General features: G+C 42.9%; 1 protein-coding gene across 1 annotated transcript in view; it reads right to left on the reverse strand.

Annotated features, from left to right (window-relative positions):
• CACNG2 (calcium voltage-gated channel auxiliary subunit gamma 2) overlaps positions 1-14,708 on the reverse strand; it is a 130,620-nt gene that overhangs the window by 14,309 nt on the left and 101,603 nt on the right. Inside the window, exon 2 of the mRNA XM_077278803.1 lies at positions 9,933-10,016. Coding sequence (XP_077134918.1) covers positions 9,933-10,016 — 84 coding nt within the window. The remainder of the gene's footprint in view (positions 1-9,932; positions 10,017-14,708) is intronic.

Here is a 14,708-nt window from a genome sequence, read left to right on the forward strand (position 1 = left end):
CTGTTATTGCTCCCCTCAGAGAGGAGAAGAGCTTCAGTTTAGGAGCATCTGGGGCAGTGAAGATCATTGTGGGATCAGCATTTGTCAGACACACTGATGGATGGTATGACCCGATACTTGCAGGAGGCCTAGCTGCTCCCGTGATAATTTTCAGTGTATTCTCATTATGGTAAGGCCTGTGGGACCTCAAAGATTCCTCACTACCCCTCAGGCCCTGCAAAGGTCCAAGATCTTACTCCTTTGGTAACAATGCAGTTCTTCAGGAGGGGGCTAGTCCAGCACAGGTTCCTACCACCCAAAAATCCATAAAATCACCTTGTTTGATTTGGCAAAATTTATTTTGCAAATTATGGTGAACTTTCAGCTCCCTCCAAAGGTTTTCTATGGGGTTGAGATCTGGAGACTGGCTAGGCCACTCCAGGACCTTCATATGCTTCTTATGAAGCCACTCCTTTGTTGCCCTTGCGGTATGCTTGGAATCATTATCATGCTGAAAGACCCATCTACATTTCATCTTCAATGCCCTTGCTGATGGAAGGAGGTTTGCACTTAAAATCTCACGATACATGGCCTCATTCATTCTTTTATGTACACGGGTCAGTCTTCCTGGTCCCTTTGCAGAGAAACAGCCCCAAAGCATGATGTTGCCACCCCCATGCTTCACAGTAGGTATGGTGTTCTTTGGATGCACCTCAGCATTCTGTCTCCTGCAATCACGACAAGTTTTGTTTGTACCAAACAGTTCTACTTTGGTTTCATCAGATCATATGACATTCTCCCAGTATTCTTCTGGATAATCTAAATGCTCTCTAGCAAACTTCGGACAGGCCCGGACATGTACTGGCTTAAGCAGGGGGACACGTCTGGCACTGCAGGATCTGAGTCCCTGGCGGCGTAATGTGTCACTAATGGTAGCCTTTGTTACGGTGGTCACAGCTCTATGCAGGTCATTCACTAGGTCCCCCCGTATGGTTCTGGGATTCTTGCTCACCATTCTTGTGATCATTTTGATCCCAAGAGGTAAGATCTTGCGTGGAGCCCCAGATCGAGGGAGATTATCAGTGGTCTTGTATGTCTTCCATTTTCTTATTATTGCTTCCACAGTTGATATCACACCAAACTGCTTGCCTACTGCAGATTCAGTCTTCCCAGCCTGGTGCAGGGCTACAATTTTGTTTCTTATGTCCTTGACAGCTCTTTGGCCTTCACCGTAGTGGAGTTTGGAGCATGACTGAGGTTGTGGACAGGTGTCTTTTATACTGATAACAAGTTCAAACAGGTGCCTTTACTACAGTTAATGAGTGGAGGACAGAGGAGCCTCTTAAAGAAGAAGTTACAGGTCTGTGAGCGCCAGAAATCTTGCATGCTTTTAGGTGACCAAATACTTACTTTCCACCATAATTTGCAAAATAAATCTTGCCAAATCAGACAAGGTGATTTCTGGATTTGTTTTCTCATTTTGACTCTCATAGTTGTGGTCTACCCATGATGTCAATTACAGGCCTCTCTCATCTTTTTAAGTGGGAGAACTTGCACAATACTTTTTTCCCCACTGTGTATGTATATATATATATATATATATATATATATATATATATATATATATATATATATATATATATATATATATATATACATACACTCACTGGCCACTTTATTAGGTACACCTGTCCAACTTCTTGTTAACACTTAATTTCTAATCAGCCAATCACATGGCGGCAACTCAGTGCATTTAGGCATGTAGACATGGTCAAGACAATCTCCTGCAGTTCAAACCGAGCATCAGTATGGGGAAGAAAGGTGATTTGAGTGCCTTTGAACGTGGCATGGTTGTTGGTGCCAGAAGGGCTGGTCTGAGTATTTCAGAAACTGCTGATCTACTGGGATTTTCACGCACAACCATCTCTAGGGTTTACAGAGAATGGTCCGAAAAAGAAAAAAAATCCAGTGAGCGGCAGTTCTGAGGGCGGAAATGCCTTGTTGATGCCAGAGGTCAGAGGAGAATGGGCAGACTGGTTCGAGCTGATTGAAAGGCAACAGTGACTCAAATCGCCACCCGTTACAACCAAGGTAGGCCTAAGAGCATCTCTGAATGCACAGTGCGTCGAACTTTGAGGCAGATGGGCTACAGCAGCAGAAGACCACACCGGGTACCACTCCTTTCAGCTAAGAACAGGAAACTGAGGCTACAATTTGTACAAGCTCATCGAAATTGGACAGTAGAAGATTGGAAAAACGTTGCTTGGTCTGATGAGTCTCGATTTCTGCTGCGACATTCGGATGGTAGGGTCAGAATTTGGCGTAAACAACATGAAAGCATGGATCCATCCTGCCTTGTATGGAGCATCTTTGGGATGTGCAGCCGACAAATCTGCGGCAACTGTGTGATGCCATCATGTCAATATGGACCAAAATCTCTGAGGAATGCTTCCAGCACCTTGTTGAATCTATGCCACGAAGAATTGAGGCAGTTCTGAAGGCAAAAGGGGTCCAACCCGTTACTAGCATGGTGTACCTAATAAAGTGGCCGGTGAGTGTATATACAGTATATATATATATATATATATATATATATATATATATATATATATATATATATATATATATATATGTATATATATATATATATATATGTATATATATAGTCTGATCAGCCTCTATGATATATATATATATATATATATATATATATATATATATATATATATTCTTGCATAATATGTATTTAGTATTGTATTCCTATAATGCAATACAACAATCAGGAGCTAATGTGAAGCCCTGCCTTTGATTAACATTGTCCCTATAATACATCTTCATTAACTTTTGTGCTGTTTTGTCTTATTTTTCAGTTTGTTTTTCCTCTTTGCAGGAAAAAAAAAGTGCTTCTATGTGGAAAACATCAACAAGCAAGCTAGCGGCTGCCGATGGATCTTATTGTGGCTGTATTCTATTCTAATTGTGACTTATGCGAATACTTAGGAAAGCTCAGCTCATTAACAGATGAATACAAGATGCTCATTAACACGTAAATATCCAAACTGTCTAATTAGCGTGTAAATATCTAATATTGGTGTTCAGTATACATTTGTTAAAGGGGTAATCCAGCACAAACATTTATTAACTATTTACTTAACAAGGGAAAGCTGGAGATTGGTCTGGAGACTACGTGGGCAGTGCCATGAAGAAGTCTTCACAAGGGAATATTACTCTGGTCCTACTCCTGGGATAATGTACTGTAGACGGACCCCTCTAATCTTCATTTTTGGTACACTAACATCTCGGCGTTTGGCAATGCCATTTTTCCAAAGTGTCCCAGGAGCAGTTTTTCAAGATGACAATCCAAGGCTACATGTTGCTCGTGCTACTATGAGCAGCCTGCATGGCCTTACCATGCTACCATGGCTAGCCTCATCTCCCGACTTGTCTCCCATCTTACACATCTGGGACGTCACTGATCGGCAACTACGCAGGGAGCTGCCTCCGTTGGGTTTTGATAATTTGCAAGAGCATTCATCATGGTAGAACATTCCTCAGAAAACCATTACTAACCTTATCTATAGCAGTCAAGACGTGTAAATGCGGGGGTTTCTGCGCATGGCGCTAATACTCCATACTGAATAAACCAAGGTGTTCTGAACATTTTGTTTCCATTTTTTCACGATTTGCATATCATTAACATGTCTATCCATCCTGTGGTATCTATCATTCAATGAGTTTTCCATCTTGGAGTTACAGTAAGTGATCCCAAACCTCCAACCTCCATACTATGCTCTTGTGAGTTTGCTGTAGTGCTCATCTAGGAGTCACTATAGTCACTGGTAATGCCCAGAGAACTCTTCTGAGAGATGCAAATGCCGGATTGTAACTTTACTTTCTCATTTATGCTGCTGCTACAACACTATTCAAAGGTAACATTAAACACCTCCATATGTCTCTTATTTAGAACTGTTAGCAGTATTTGCAGGGTGAAAAAAGCAATCTGTCAGCAGGTTTTTGTCAACAAATCTGAGAGCAGGATGATATAAAGACAGGAACCCTGATTCCAGCAATTGTGTCGCTTACTGAGCTGCTTGCTACAGTTTTTTCTTTTTCAGCAGTGGGAAATCACTAGAGGACTAGTAAACCTGCTGGCATGTAGTCCTCCATATTCATGAGCTCTGTATAACCCCGCCCACACCACTGATTGGCAGCTTTCTGTTCTGCATAATCACATTGTAAACAGAACGCTGCCAATCAGTGGTGTGGGCGGGGTTATACAAAGCTCAACATTCAGAGCACTGCTAGATCAAGGGATTTTATAAAAACTGCATCAAGCAGCCTAGTAAGAGACACAATACTGGAATTAGAGTCTCTGCTCCTACCCTACTTGATGCTGCTCTTAGATGGGGTAGAAAAAACTGGTGAAAGATTCCCTTTAAATGCTCAGGCTGTGCGCAGAGAACTGCAAGAATCAGTGGTTACAATGGACAATAGCTGTTGTGTTTGACGGGCTGGGGCTAGCTCAGCCATGTATGAGTGTCCAGGGCCTGTTCTGTTTAGTTATCGCCTGGACAAGGCTAGGGATTTATGTTTATGAGTTTGTTTTGGTGCTGTAATGGTGCAATTTGTGGAAAGTAATAAAAACTGCACGTGTTTGGATCAAAACTGCATTGTCTGTGTGAATGCTACCTAACGCTTAATGCCTACAGGAGAGAGGGACCCTTACAATCTATATAGTCATGGCTGAAAGTGTTGGCACCCTTGAAAATGTTTCAGAAAATGAAGTTTTTCTCACAGAAAATACACGTTTATTTCCTTTGTGTGCATTGGAACAACACAAAAAAATAAAATAAAAAAGACAAATTGGACGTAATTTCACACAAAGTGCCAAAAATGGTCTGAACAAAATTGCTGACACCCTCAACTTTTTATGTGGTTGGACACCCTTTGAAATACATAACTGCAATCAACTGTTTCCTATAACCATCAACAATCTTCTTAAACCACCCAACTGGAATGTTGGACCATTCTTCTTTGCAAAATTGATCCAGGTCTCTCATATGTGAAGGCGCCTTCTATCAACAGAAATTTTAAGATCTTTTCACAGGTGTTCAATGGGATTTAGATCCAGACTCATTGCTGCCACTTCAGAACTCTCCAGCAATGCAAAGATTGAGTCAACTTCTCCCCTTTTTATCTGGTTTCAGATGTGATTTTCACATGTGATTTTCTTCCAACTGTACCTTTAACCCAATCCCACCTCTACCCTCCCTTATCCTCCCCTCTTTTGAAGTCCACTCTGTCCGCATCTACTCCCCCTACAACCTACAAATGGCCGTCATATACCGACCTTCAGGCCCGACCACTGCCTTTATTGACCAATTCTCCACCTGGCTCCTTCACCTTCTGTCTGTTGACATTCCCACCATCATCATGGGTGACTTCAACATCCCCATTGACACCCACCAGTCAGCAGCCTCCAAACTCCTGTCCCTTACTTCATCCTTTGGACTTACTCAGTGGTCCTCCTCAGCCACCCACACAGATGGACACACATTAGACCTGGTCTTCACTCGTTTATGCTCCCTATCTAACTTCACAACCTCCCCTCTCCCTCTATCTGACCACCATCTACTCACTTTCTCATCCCTGTCCTCCTCACCTGTCACCCATGTCCAGCACCATGCGCACCCACGCAGGAACCTCACACACCTAGACACCCACACACTCTCTGACTCTATCTACCACTGTCCTCTATATTCTCACTCCACGACACAGACACTGCCACTGCTTTCTACAATGCCACTCTTGCATCAGCTATTGACACGGTCGCCCCTGTCATGCATAGCAGAGTGCGACGAACCAATAGACAACCCTGGCACAATAACATCACTAAAAAGCTTCGGCAAGTATCGAGATTTGCAGAACGGCATTGAAAGAAAACACATTCGCAAGATGATTTCACTGCACTCAAACAAGCAACACTGGCATTCAAATCAGCTCTCACCTCTGCTAAACAGGCGTACTTCACAACGCTCGTATCTTCCTTATCCCACAACCCCAAACAGTTGTTCAACACTTTTAACTCCCTCCTCCGCCCACCACTGCCCCCTCCGAGTTCCCCAATCGTTGCCGAGGACTTTGCCACACACTTCAAAAATAAGATAGACCAAACAAGGCAAGTCTTTGTTGTCCAACCACCACAACCCCTTTGTATGAGAGACCAATTCCCAAACCCCATAACTTCACTCTCCAAAATCTCTGAAGGGGAGCTTGCTCATCTCTCCAAATCACACCTCACCACTTGTGCACTTGACCCCATCCCATCCCACCTTCTTCCCAAACTTCACCACCACACTAATCCCATCCCTAACCCAACTCTTCAACCTTTCACTAACTTCTGGTACCTTCCCCTCTGCCTTCAAACATGCCACAATCACACCTATCCTCAAAAAGCCATCCTTTGACCCAAGCGGTATGTCCAGCTATCGCCCCATATCTTTGCTCCCATTTGCTTCCAAACTCCTTGAGCAGCACGTCCATGCTGAACTTTCCTCTCACTTTGCATCTAACTCTCTCTTTGACAACCTACAATCTGGCTTCCGTCCCCACCATTCCACTGAGACTGCCCTGACCAAAATTACTAACGACTTACTTACAGCCAAAGCTAACAGACAGTTCTCTATACTCCTCCTCCTAGACCTGTCCTCTGTCTTCGACACAGTTGACCACTGCCTCCTACTACAGATCCTCTCTTCCTTTGGGGTCAAAGACCTTGCCCTATCTTGGATCTCCTCATACCTTGCCAACCGCACATTTAGCGTTTCCTACTCCCATACTACCTCTTCATCTCGCCCCCTCTCTGTTGGAGTCCCCCAAGGCTCTGTCCTAGGACCCTTACTCTTCTCAATCTATACACTCGGCCTGGGACAACTCATAAGGTCCTATGGCTTCCAGTACCATCTATATGCCGATGACACTCAGATCTACCTCTCTGGCCCAGATGTCACCTCTCTGCTCTCCAGAATCCCAGAGTGTTTATCAGCCATATCCTCCTTCTTCTCCTCTCGCTTCCTCAAGCTCAATGTGGACAAATCTGAACTCATTATCTTTCCTCCATCACACATATCTTCCCTACCTGATCTATCTATCAAAATAAATGAAATCACACTTTCCCCTGTCCCCAAAATCCGCTGCCTCTGAGTAACCCGTGACTCTGCCCTGTCCTTCAAACCGCACATCCAAGCTCTCGCCACCTCCTATCGCCTCCAGCACAAAAATATTTCCAGAATCCGTCCTTTCCTCAACCCACACTCTACCAAAATGTTCGTGCATGCCCTAATCATTTCCCGCCTCGACTACTGCAACATACTCCTCTGTGGCCTACCTTCTAACACTCTCGCACCCCTCCAATCTATCCTTAACTCTGCTGCCCGACTAATTAATCTCTCTCCTCGCTACACTCCTGCTTCCCCTCTTTGCAAATCCCTTCACTGGCTCCCAATTTCCCAGCGTATCCAGTTTAAACTACTAACACTGACCTACAAAGCCATCCATAACCTTTCTCCTCTGTATATTTCCACACTAATCTCTCAATATCTTCCCTCACGTAATCTCCGGTCCTCTCAAGACCTCCTCCTCTCCTCCACCACCACGCTTATTCGCTCCTCACCCAATCGCCTCCAAGACTTCTCCCAAATATCCCCCATCCTCTGGAATTCTGTGCCCCAACACATCCGGTTATCCACTACTTTTGGATCCTTCAAAAGAAACCTGAAAACCCACCTCTTCAAAGAAGCTTACAGCCTGTAAAGACCACACGGCCACCTCAACACCATTGGAGCTACCGCAACCCTTGACCTACTGTGTCCTTCCCCATAATCCTGTAGAATGTAAGCCCGTAAAGGCAGGGTCCTCTTCCCTCCGTACCAGTCTGTCATTGTTAGTTTTGTTTACTGTAAGTGATATTTGTATTTTGATGTAACCCCTTCTCATGTACAGCACCATGGAATTAATGGTGCTATATAAATAAATAATAATAATAATATTACCCATACCTGTTACTTGCCACAGGTAAGTCTGAACGAGCATCACATGCTTGAGACAAAATTGATTACCCACAATTTTGGAAAGATGACAATTTTGTCCTGCCCATTTTTGTTTTTTATGTGTGAAATGATGTCCAATTTGCTTTTTTTCTCATTTTTTTTTGTGTTTTTCCAATACACACAAAGGAAATAAATGTGTCTATAACAAAACATGTGTAATTGCAATAATTTTCTAGGAGAAATATTTCATTTTCTATAATAATTACAAAGGTGCCAACACTTTTGGCCATGACTGTATACACTTCAGTTTCCAGAACATTAAGATTTTGATATCAGGGTTTAAATGGAACCTTACAGTTGATTAATGCCACCAAAACCACAGGCAGCATGAGTCAGTGATTGGCTCCTTTATTGCATCCATACATTACAGGAAAAATTATTTTGAATAGTGGCCGGGAAAAAGGTGATTAGAGCGACTAATCCTAAAGACAGGTCCCCGGCTGCTTCTCCCTGCTCCGATGCCCTAGACTTACTACCTATACACAGACATTGGGTTAAGGGAGCAGGTTGGGGAGAACCTAACAGGGACAGACCTCTGTGACTAGTCGTCCTAGTCACTTTATCCTCAGCCGGCTTTTATAGAAGTAGGTGTTCTCTGAAATGCTGCAGAGTGAAACGTACATGGATGCAATAATGGAGCCGGTCTCTGATTCATGCTGCCCATGGTTTCCGTCAGCGTGCATCAGCTGTCAAGTGCTATTTAACTAGTAAAAGGAAAACTAAAAGATGATAGTGTTATACTAGTGAGTAACTGTATCCACTGTGCCATTGTATTCACTCATTTATGCTGCTGCTACAACACTACATAAAAGCAACTTTAAACACCGCTATATGTCTCCTGTGTAGGACTGTTGGTAGTTTTGCAGGGTCAACACTGCCGTCAGACTCCCTTAAAAGTCATCTGTCACCAGGATTTTAACACCTAATCTGAGAGCAGCATAACAAGGAGCCAAACAAGAAAGTATCTGCTGGTTCTGTGGAGACAAGGGGTAAGGAGGAAGTCAGCATCTTGTAATCATGTAACACACATCACATCTTACCAAGCGGCATCCTGAGATGCATCACATCATCCTTTTCTGAGCTTTTTCAAGTGCGTAAAAAAAATGGATGTCTGAATGAGAGCTGAATGTATGTCCATATGGCGTCACTTAGACGCCAGAGCAGCCGCCAAGTTTTCAAAGCTGGAGTAACTTTAGGAAAATGCCGATGGGGGTTTTCCTTTCAAACCAATATGTGAAAAAAGGTTTGTAGTTCCAGCTCCTTTAAAATTTCCAATTCTTTATTTTTCCATTTAAAATGCAAAGTCCTTGTACAAAGTGGATATAGTTACAGTGGATACGGAAGAAAAAGCAACGCGTTTCGATCTGGTTGACGATGCGGCGACCAGCGTAGGACGCAGCTTGTAGCAATTTGTTTTTTTCTACGGATCGTCAAAACGACGCATGCGGAAGTATCCGCATACAGCGGCACGACCTGCGTACCTAATGTTAAAGATAGGTACGCAGGCCGCTTGCAGAAGTAGGCGGAGCTAGCGGCGGAGGTGCAGCCGAGGGCGGGGCTTCACGGAGGAAGTCCGCAGCCCTCCGCAGCTCCTCAAAACGCTAGTGTGAAACTAGCCTTAGATTTGGTGCAAAATCAATACAGACCTCAGATATACAGTAGCCATGTGAAAGCTGTCAGTGTGTGAAATCAAAAATGGGCTTATTTGGGTGAAAGCCTGAAATTGCTCAAAATGAAGATGTTTCGGTCATTCTGGTTGAATTTTTCGATAATAGCTAGTGAGATGAATTACAGTACTAATTAACAAGAAAAGGCAGCCAGACAAACACAGATGTAAAGACTTACGTAGGAAATATTCGGCAGTGTCTGCTTCATAGTCTGCATCTTCTGGAAAGTGGTCAATCTGTTTGCACACACCCTTAAAATTACCTAGGGAAAAATAAAAGACCGTCTCAGACTTGTCATTTCAGACTAATTACTCAATAAATGTTCCAGCGACATCTTGATCATTATTGTTCACGTGCAATAAGATTTCAACTGTATCAAATCCATTGGTTCATTTACAAAATTGAGTTTATTTCCTTTTTGTACATAGCCAGTACAGTATCTGAGGATCAATACTGGGTCCAGGCTCACAAATAATTATGGTTCCCAATGATTCAGGAGTAGTCAACATTCTTTGCAGTCACTTGTCACTAGGTTCTAATTCTTATCGGCTGATTCACAAAAATTTTGATCTTATTAATGTTAAACCCATTTCCGATTCTGCATATGGCATCTATGTGTAACATAACTTTGTGTGTGTGTGTGTGTGGGGGGGGGGAGGGATTGTCTGCTTAGTTCAGCAATCTGGATGCATCCTTTACCTAGGAGAAAGTGTACTGCGTCAATCTGTAATATGGAAAGGTTATTACAATTAATGGGAAAATGCAGTCACATGCCGACTAGACGTGCACAGTCTCTCTCAATGCAGATGTATTGAGCGAGGCCAGACACGTCTAGTTAGAAGTGGCTGACAGTATGCAAATTGCATACTTGTGGTCACATGACCGACAGCACCAGAGAATCCAGGCAGGGTGCACTTTGCAAGCTGTATGGCTTCACAAGTCTGCAGTTACAGACTTGATCCCAAGACTGAATAACCCCTTCAAGGGGCACGTAAAAGGAACCTGTCACCCCCAAAATCGAAGGTGAGCTAAGCCCACCAGCATCAGGGGCTTATCTACAGCATTCTGTAATGCTGTAGATAAGCCCCCGATGTATCCTGAAAGATGAGAAAAAGAGGTTAGATTATACTCACCCAGGGGCGGTCCCAGTACGATGGGCGTTGCGGTCCGGGGCCTCCCATCTTCTTACGATGACATCCTCTTTTTGTATTCACGCTCCGGCTCTGGCTGTTGAGGGCAGAGCAAAGTACTGCAGTGCGCCGGCGCTGGGCCTCTCTGACCTTTCCCGGTGCCTCAACAGGGCAGACAAAGTACGCCTGCGCCGGAGCTGCAGCGTGACTACAAGAAGAGCACGTCATCGTAAGAAGATGGGAGGCCCCGGATCATGACGCCTATTGGACCAGACCGCAGCGGGACCCCCCCGGGTGAGTATAATCTAACCTCTTTTTCTCATCTTTCAGGATACATCGGGGGCTTATCTACAGCATTACAGGACAGGGGACATTATTACGGGATGGGGACATTAATCCGGTAAGGGGCCATGGTGGGGAGCTTTATTACAGGATAGGGGCCAGGACTAAAGAAATTATTACATGGTGGGAACCAGGACAGAGGGCAATATTACAGGATAGGGCCAGGGTTGGGGACACTATTACAGAACGTAGCCAGGATGGGGGACATTATTAATAGATGGGAGCATTATTATAGAACTGGGGACATTATGACAAAAATAAGAACATTGTCACAGGATAGGGGTCAGGATGGGGGACATTATTACATGCATGATGGGGATATTGTTACAGGAGGGGTCCAAGACGGGGGACATTATTATAGGATGGGGGACATTATTACATGATAGGGGTCCAACATCATGGTTTCAAGGAACTTGCAATATAAGCCTACTTGATGTAGAATTGCACAATAAACAATGGTGAAGTGAGGAAATTACGTATAGCTGGGAAGTAACAAATCAAATTAAAATTACTTTTGAAGCCCAGACTCTCTGCAGTATCCAGGTTACTGAAAAAGGATATATAATATTTGTGGGGAAACAGCCATAGAGTCTAAGATTTGAAAGGAAGGGATGCGAATATCTAACACCTTTGGAAGTAACTATTGTTATCTCAGAGGAAACCTTACATCTGCAGCCAGTCGATTCAGTACCAATGGGAAGTTATGAATATTGGGGTTTGTATAGGTCTGATATTGATGGGACATATATTTTCAACCTCAGGAAAACTTGAGGAAGAACATGCATATTTTCTCATAACTGTGACATCTGCCTGTAAGTCCTAAATCAATAATTTGAATACTTTGAAGAACCTAGAATGTAAGACATAATTTCAGTTGTTTCACACTTTTTTGTTAAGTATATAATTCCACATGTGTTAATTCATAGTTTTGATGCCTTCAGTGTGAATGTACAATTTTCATAGTCATGAAAATACAGAACAATCTTTAAATGAGAAGGTGTGTCCAAACTCTTGGTCTGTACTGTATGATCAGATGATGTTCCTGCACGGTCAGATACAGCCATTACACAGTACACAGCAGGGGCACATTTATATGATTATCTCAGCACAGGAACATTTTATTTAAACACATCCAATTGTGGAAATTATTATTATTCCAAGATCTAGTGATTAAAATCAACTTTAAAATTAACTTTGTTTGTGGGAAAACCCCTTTAAGTTTTAAAAACAGATGAGAAAAAAAAGAAAAGAGATGCAACAAAATGGATGACACATGGGAGAATAATGATTAGTTTTTGACAGTCAAAAAATTGGAAACAGATGTGTGAAAGTGACCTAATGCTGCAGACCATATAAATAAATCGGCACAAAGTAATGGCAGTAACAGAATTGTGCCGACCGCAGTTGATCGCTCATTTAATAGTTCCGACCACTTAGCTATCCCAATCAATTTACATTATCAATAACATAGTGCAGATCCTGTCGGCAGCCACGTATGAGTGACCATACAAATTTACCACCTATATGTCACTGCCAGTGCAGGATTGGCAGACGTAACACTGCCAATACAAGATGAGCCATCCACATATACCCGTACACATATAATAGTACCGGTCATTCTACTTCCAAAGACATACTGATAGGGAATTTAAATTGTGAGTCTCAATGGAGACAGTGATGACAATATCTGTAAAGCAATGTGAAATTAATGGCGCTATATAAGAAAGCATAATAAATACTAATAATAATATCTATAATAATAAATACTACTCAAATGCACAATCCACATATTGTTAGCTATAAAATATCAGTGTGAATTGATTCACAGGACCCGATCCATTGACCACACGTGTAACGTGCTGTTGCTGTATGGGAGCATTATGAATCTCCTCCTACATGATGGCATCTGCGGTTCTTTCTTCGATTAGCCGCCTGGTGCGATTTCACACTTTTGTCAAGTAACAATGATGATGTTGCAACAGGCCAGCTAATCAAAAGAAGAGCTGTTGATGCCGTGAGATAGGAGGCAGTTCTCTGGGCTACGTCAGAAGGCCAATGGAGCAGGTACTGCAAATCGATTTGATCCCTCTGTACTTATTTGTCAATTGTCATTTATAAAATGAAAAAAATCCAGTTCACCATTTGATGCTTAGATGCAGTCTGGAGCACGGAGATTGTCACTGCCAGGACACCAGTAATGTAAAAGTAACAAAGGGAAATCTAGCTGCACGATCATAAAATCTTATTTAGGCTGGTTTTACACTTGCTGTGTTTTTTTGTATTTCTATGGGCCGCAAAAACGGCCTTCAAAAATTTGTAGGAGCGCCGTACGTCGTAAGGCCGTGAGGGCCGTATTTACGGCCCTGAAAAAATATCGAGCTTGTTCGATATATTTCAAGGCTTACGGACACGGGCCCCATTAAAAATCAATGTGGCCGCAACAACAACGGAAGCTTGTTTTTGCAGCGCACCGTTAATTCCGTTTCTGCAGATCGACGTTTTTTTTTTTACCCTACTTTTTCCCTACCATTGTAATCCAGAAAAACTTTGATCTGCAAGATTTTTGTGGCCTGTTTTTGAGGCAGACCAGGAAAATTACGACGATACGGCCCGCAAAAAAGGCCTGCAAAGATGGGCCGCAAAAAATGCGGCAAGTGTAAAAGAAGCCTTATTGAAGCATATTGAAAATCCTGATAACACCCAGAATAGGTTGGGAATTTCTGAAACCCCAAAGTGTTTCTGCTGCATCAAGCACCTTTAATCATGGCATCTAAAATGGCACTGTAAGAGTGGTGGACTGTACTGTCACGTTTCTAACCCTGAAACCACCAATCACGTTGTAAGACAGTGTGAATAAAGTTATTCGTCTTTTATATATATTGTGATATGGTAATGTGTAATGTATAGAGTGTGATAAGCAATGAAAGTGTAATATGCATAGTGTATAGTATTATAAAATGTGATAGAGTAAGGTATAGTATAAGTACTGTTAGTATAGCATTTTAATAGGGAAGCTCTGCCCAGCAACAGACAGTAGGGTAAGCAATATGTAAGAGTTAGGACTAGCCTACAATGGGAGGGGATACTGCCAGGGAAAGCGGACTGCTTCCTGATAGTTAGTGAGATAAGAGTTAGAGTTTGGAGAGTAACAAGCGTGCAGTGCTGCCAAGAGGCGATCCACAGCTAAGAAGAGACTGGAGCAAGGAATAGGGAGATCCTAAAGATAGAGTTACTGAAGAGACAGTGTGGCCTTCCACCTTTAAGTGGTCCTTGGATAGGATGACGTGTCATGAGAAACCCTGAGCCTGCTAAACACCGAAGGTAGCGGACCTAAACAGTACTGAGTGCATGGTACTAGTGGGGTTCCCGAGTGGTAGATTCAGGGCGTCCATAGTGAGAGGACGCAGAACCGCCGAGCAGGTAGAAAGACCTGCTGATAAGGACTGTGGAGACAAGGTAAATGTTTCTTACTGTATGTAGGA

This window comes from Ranitomeya variabilis, chromosome 8 (assembly GCF_051348905.1).
Source record: "Ranitomeya variabilis isolate aRanVar5 chromosome 8, aRanVar5.hap1, whole genome shotgun sequence".
Classification (NCBI taxonomy): Eukaryota; Metazoa; Chordata; class Amphibia; order Anura; family Dendrobatidae; genus Ranitomeya; species Ranitomeya variabilis.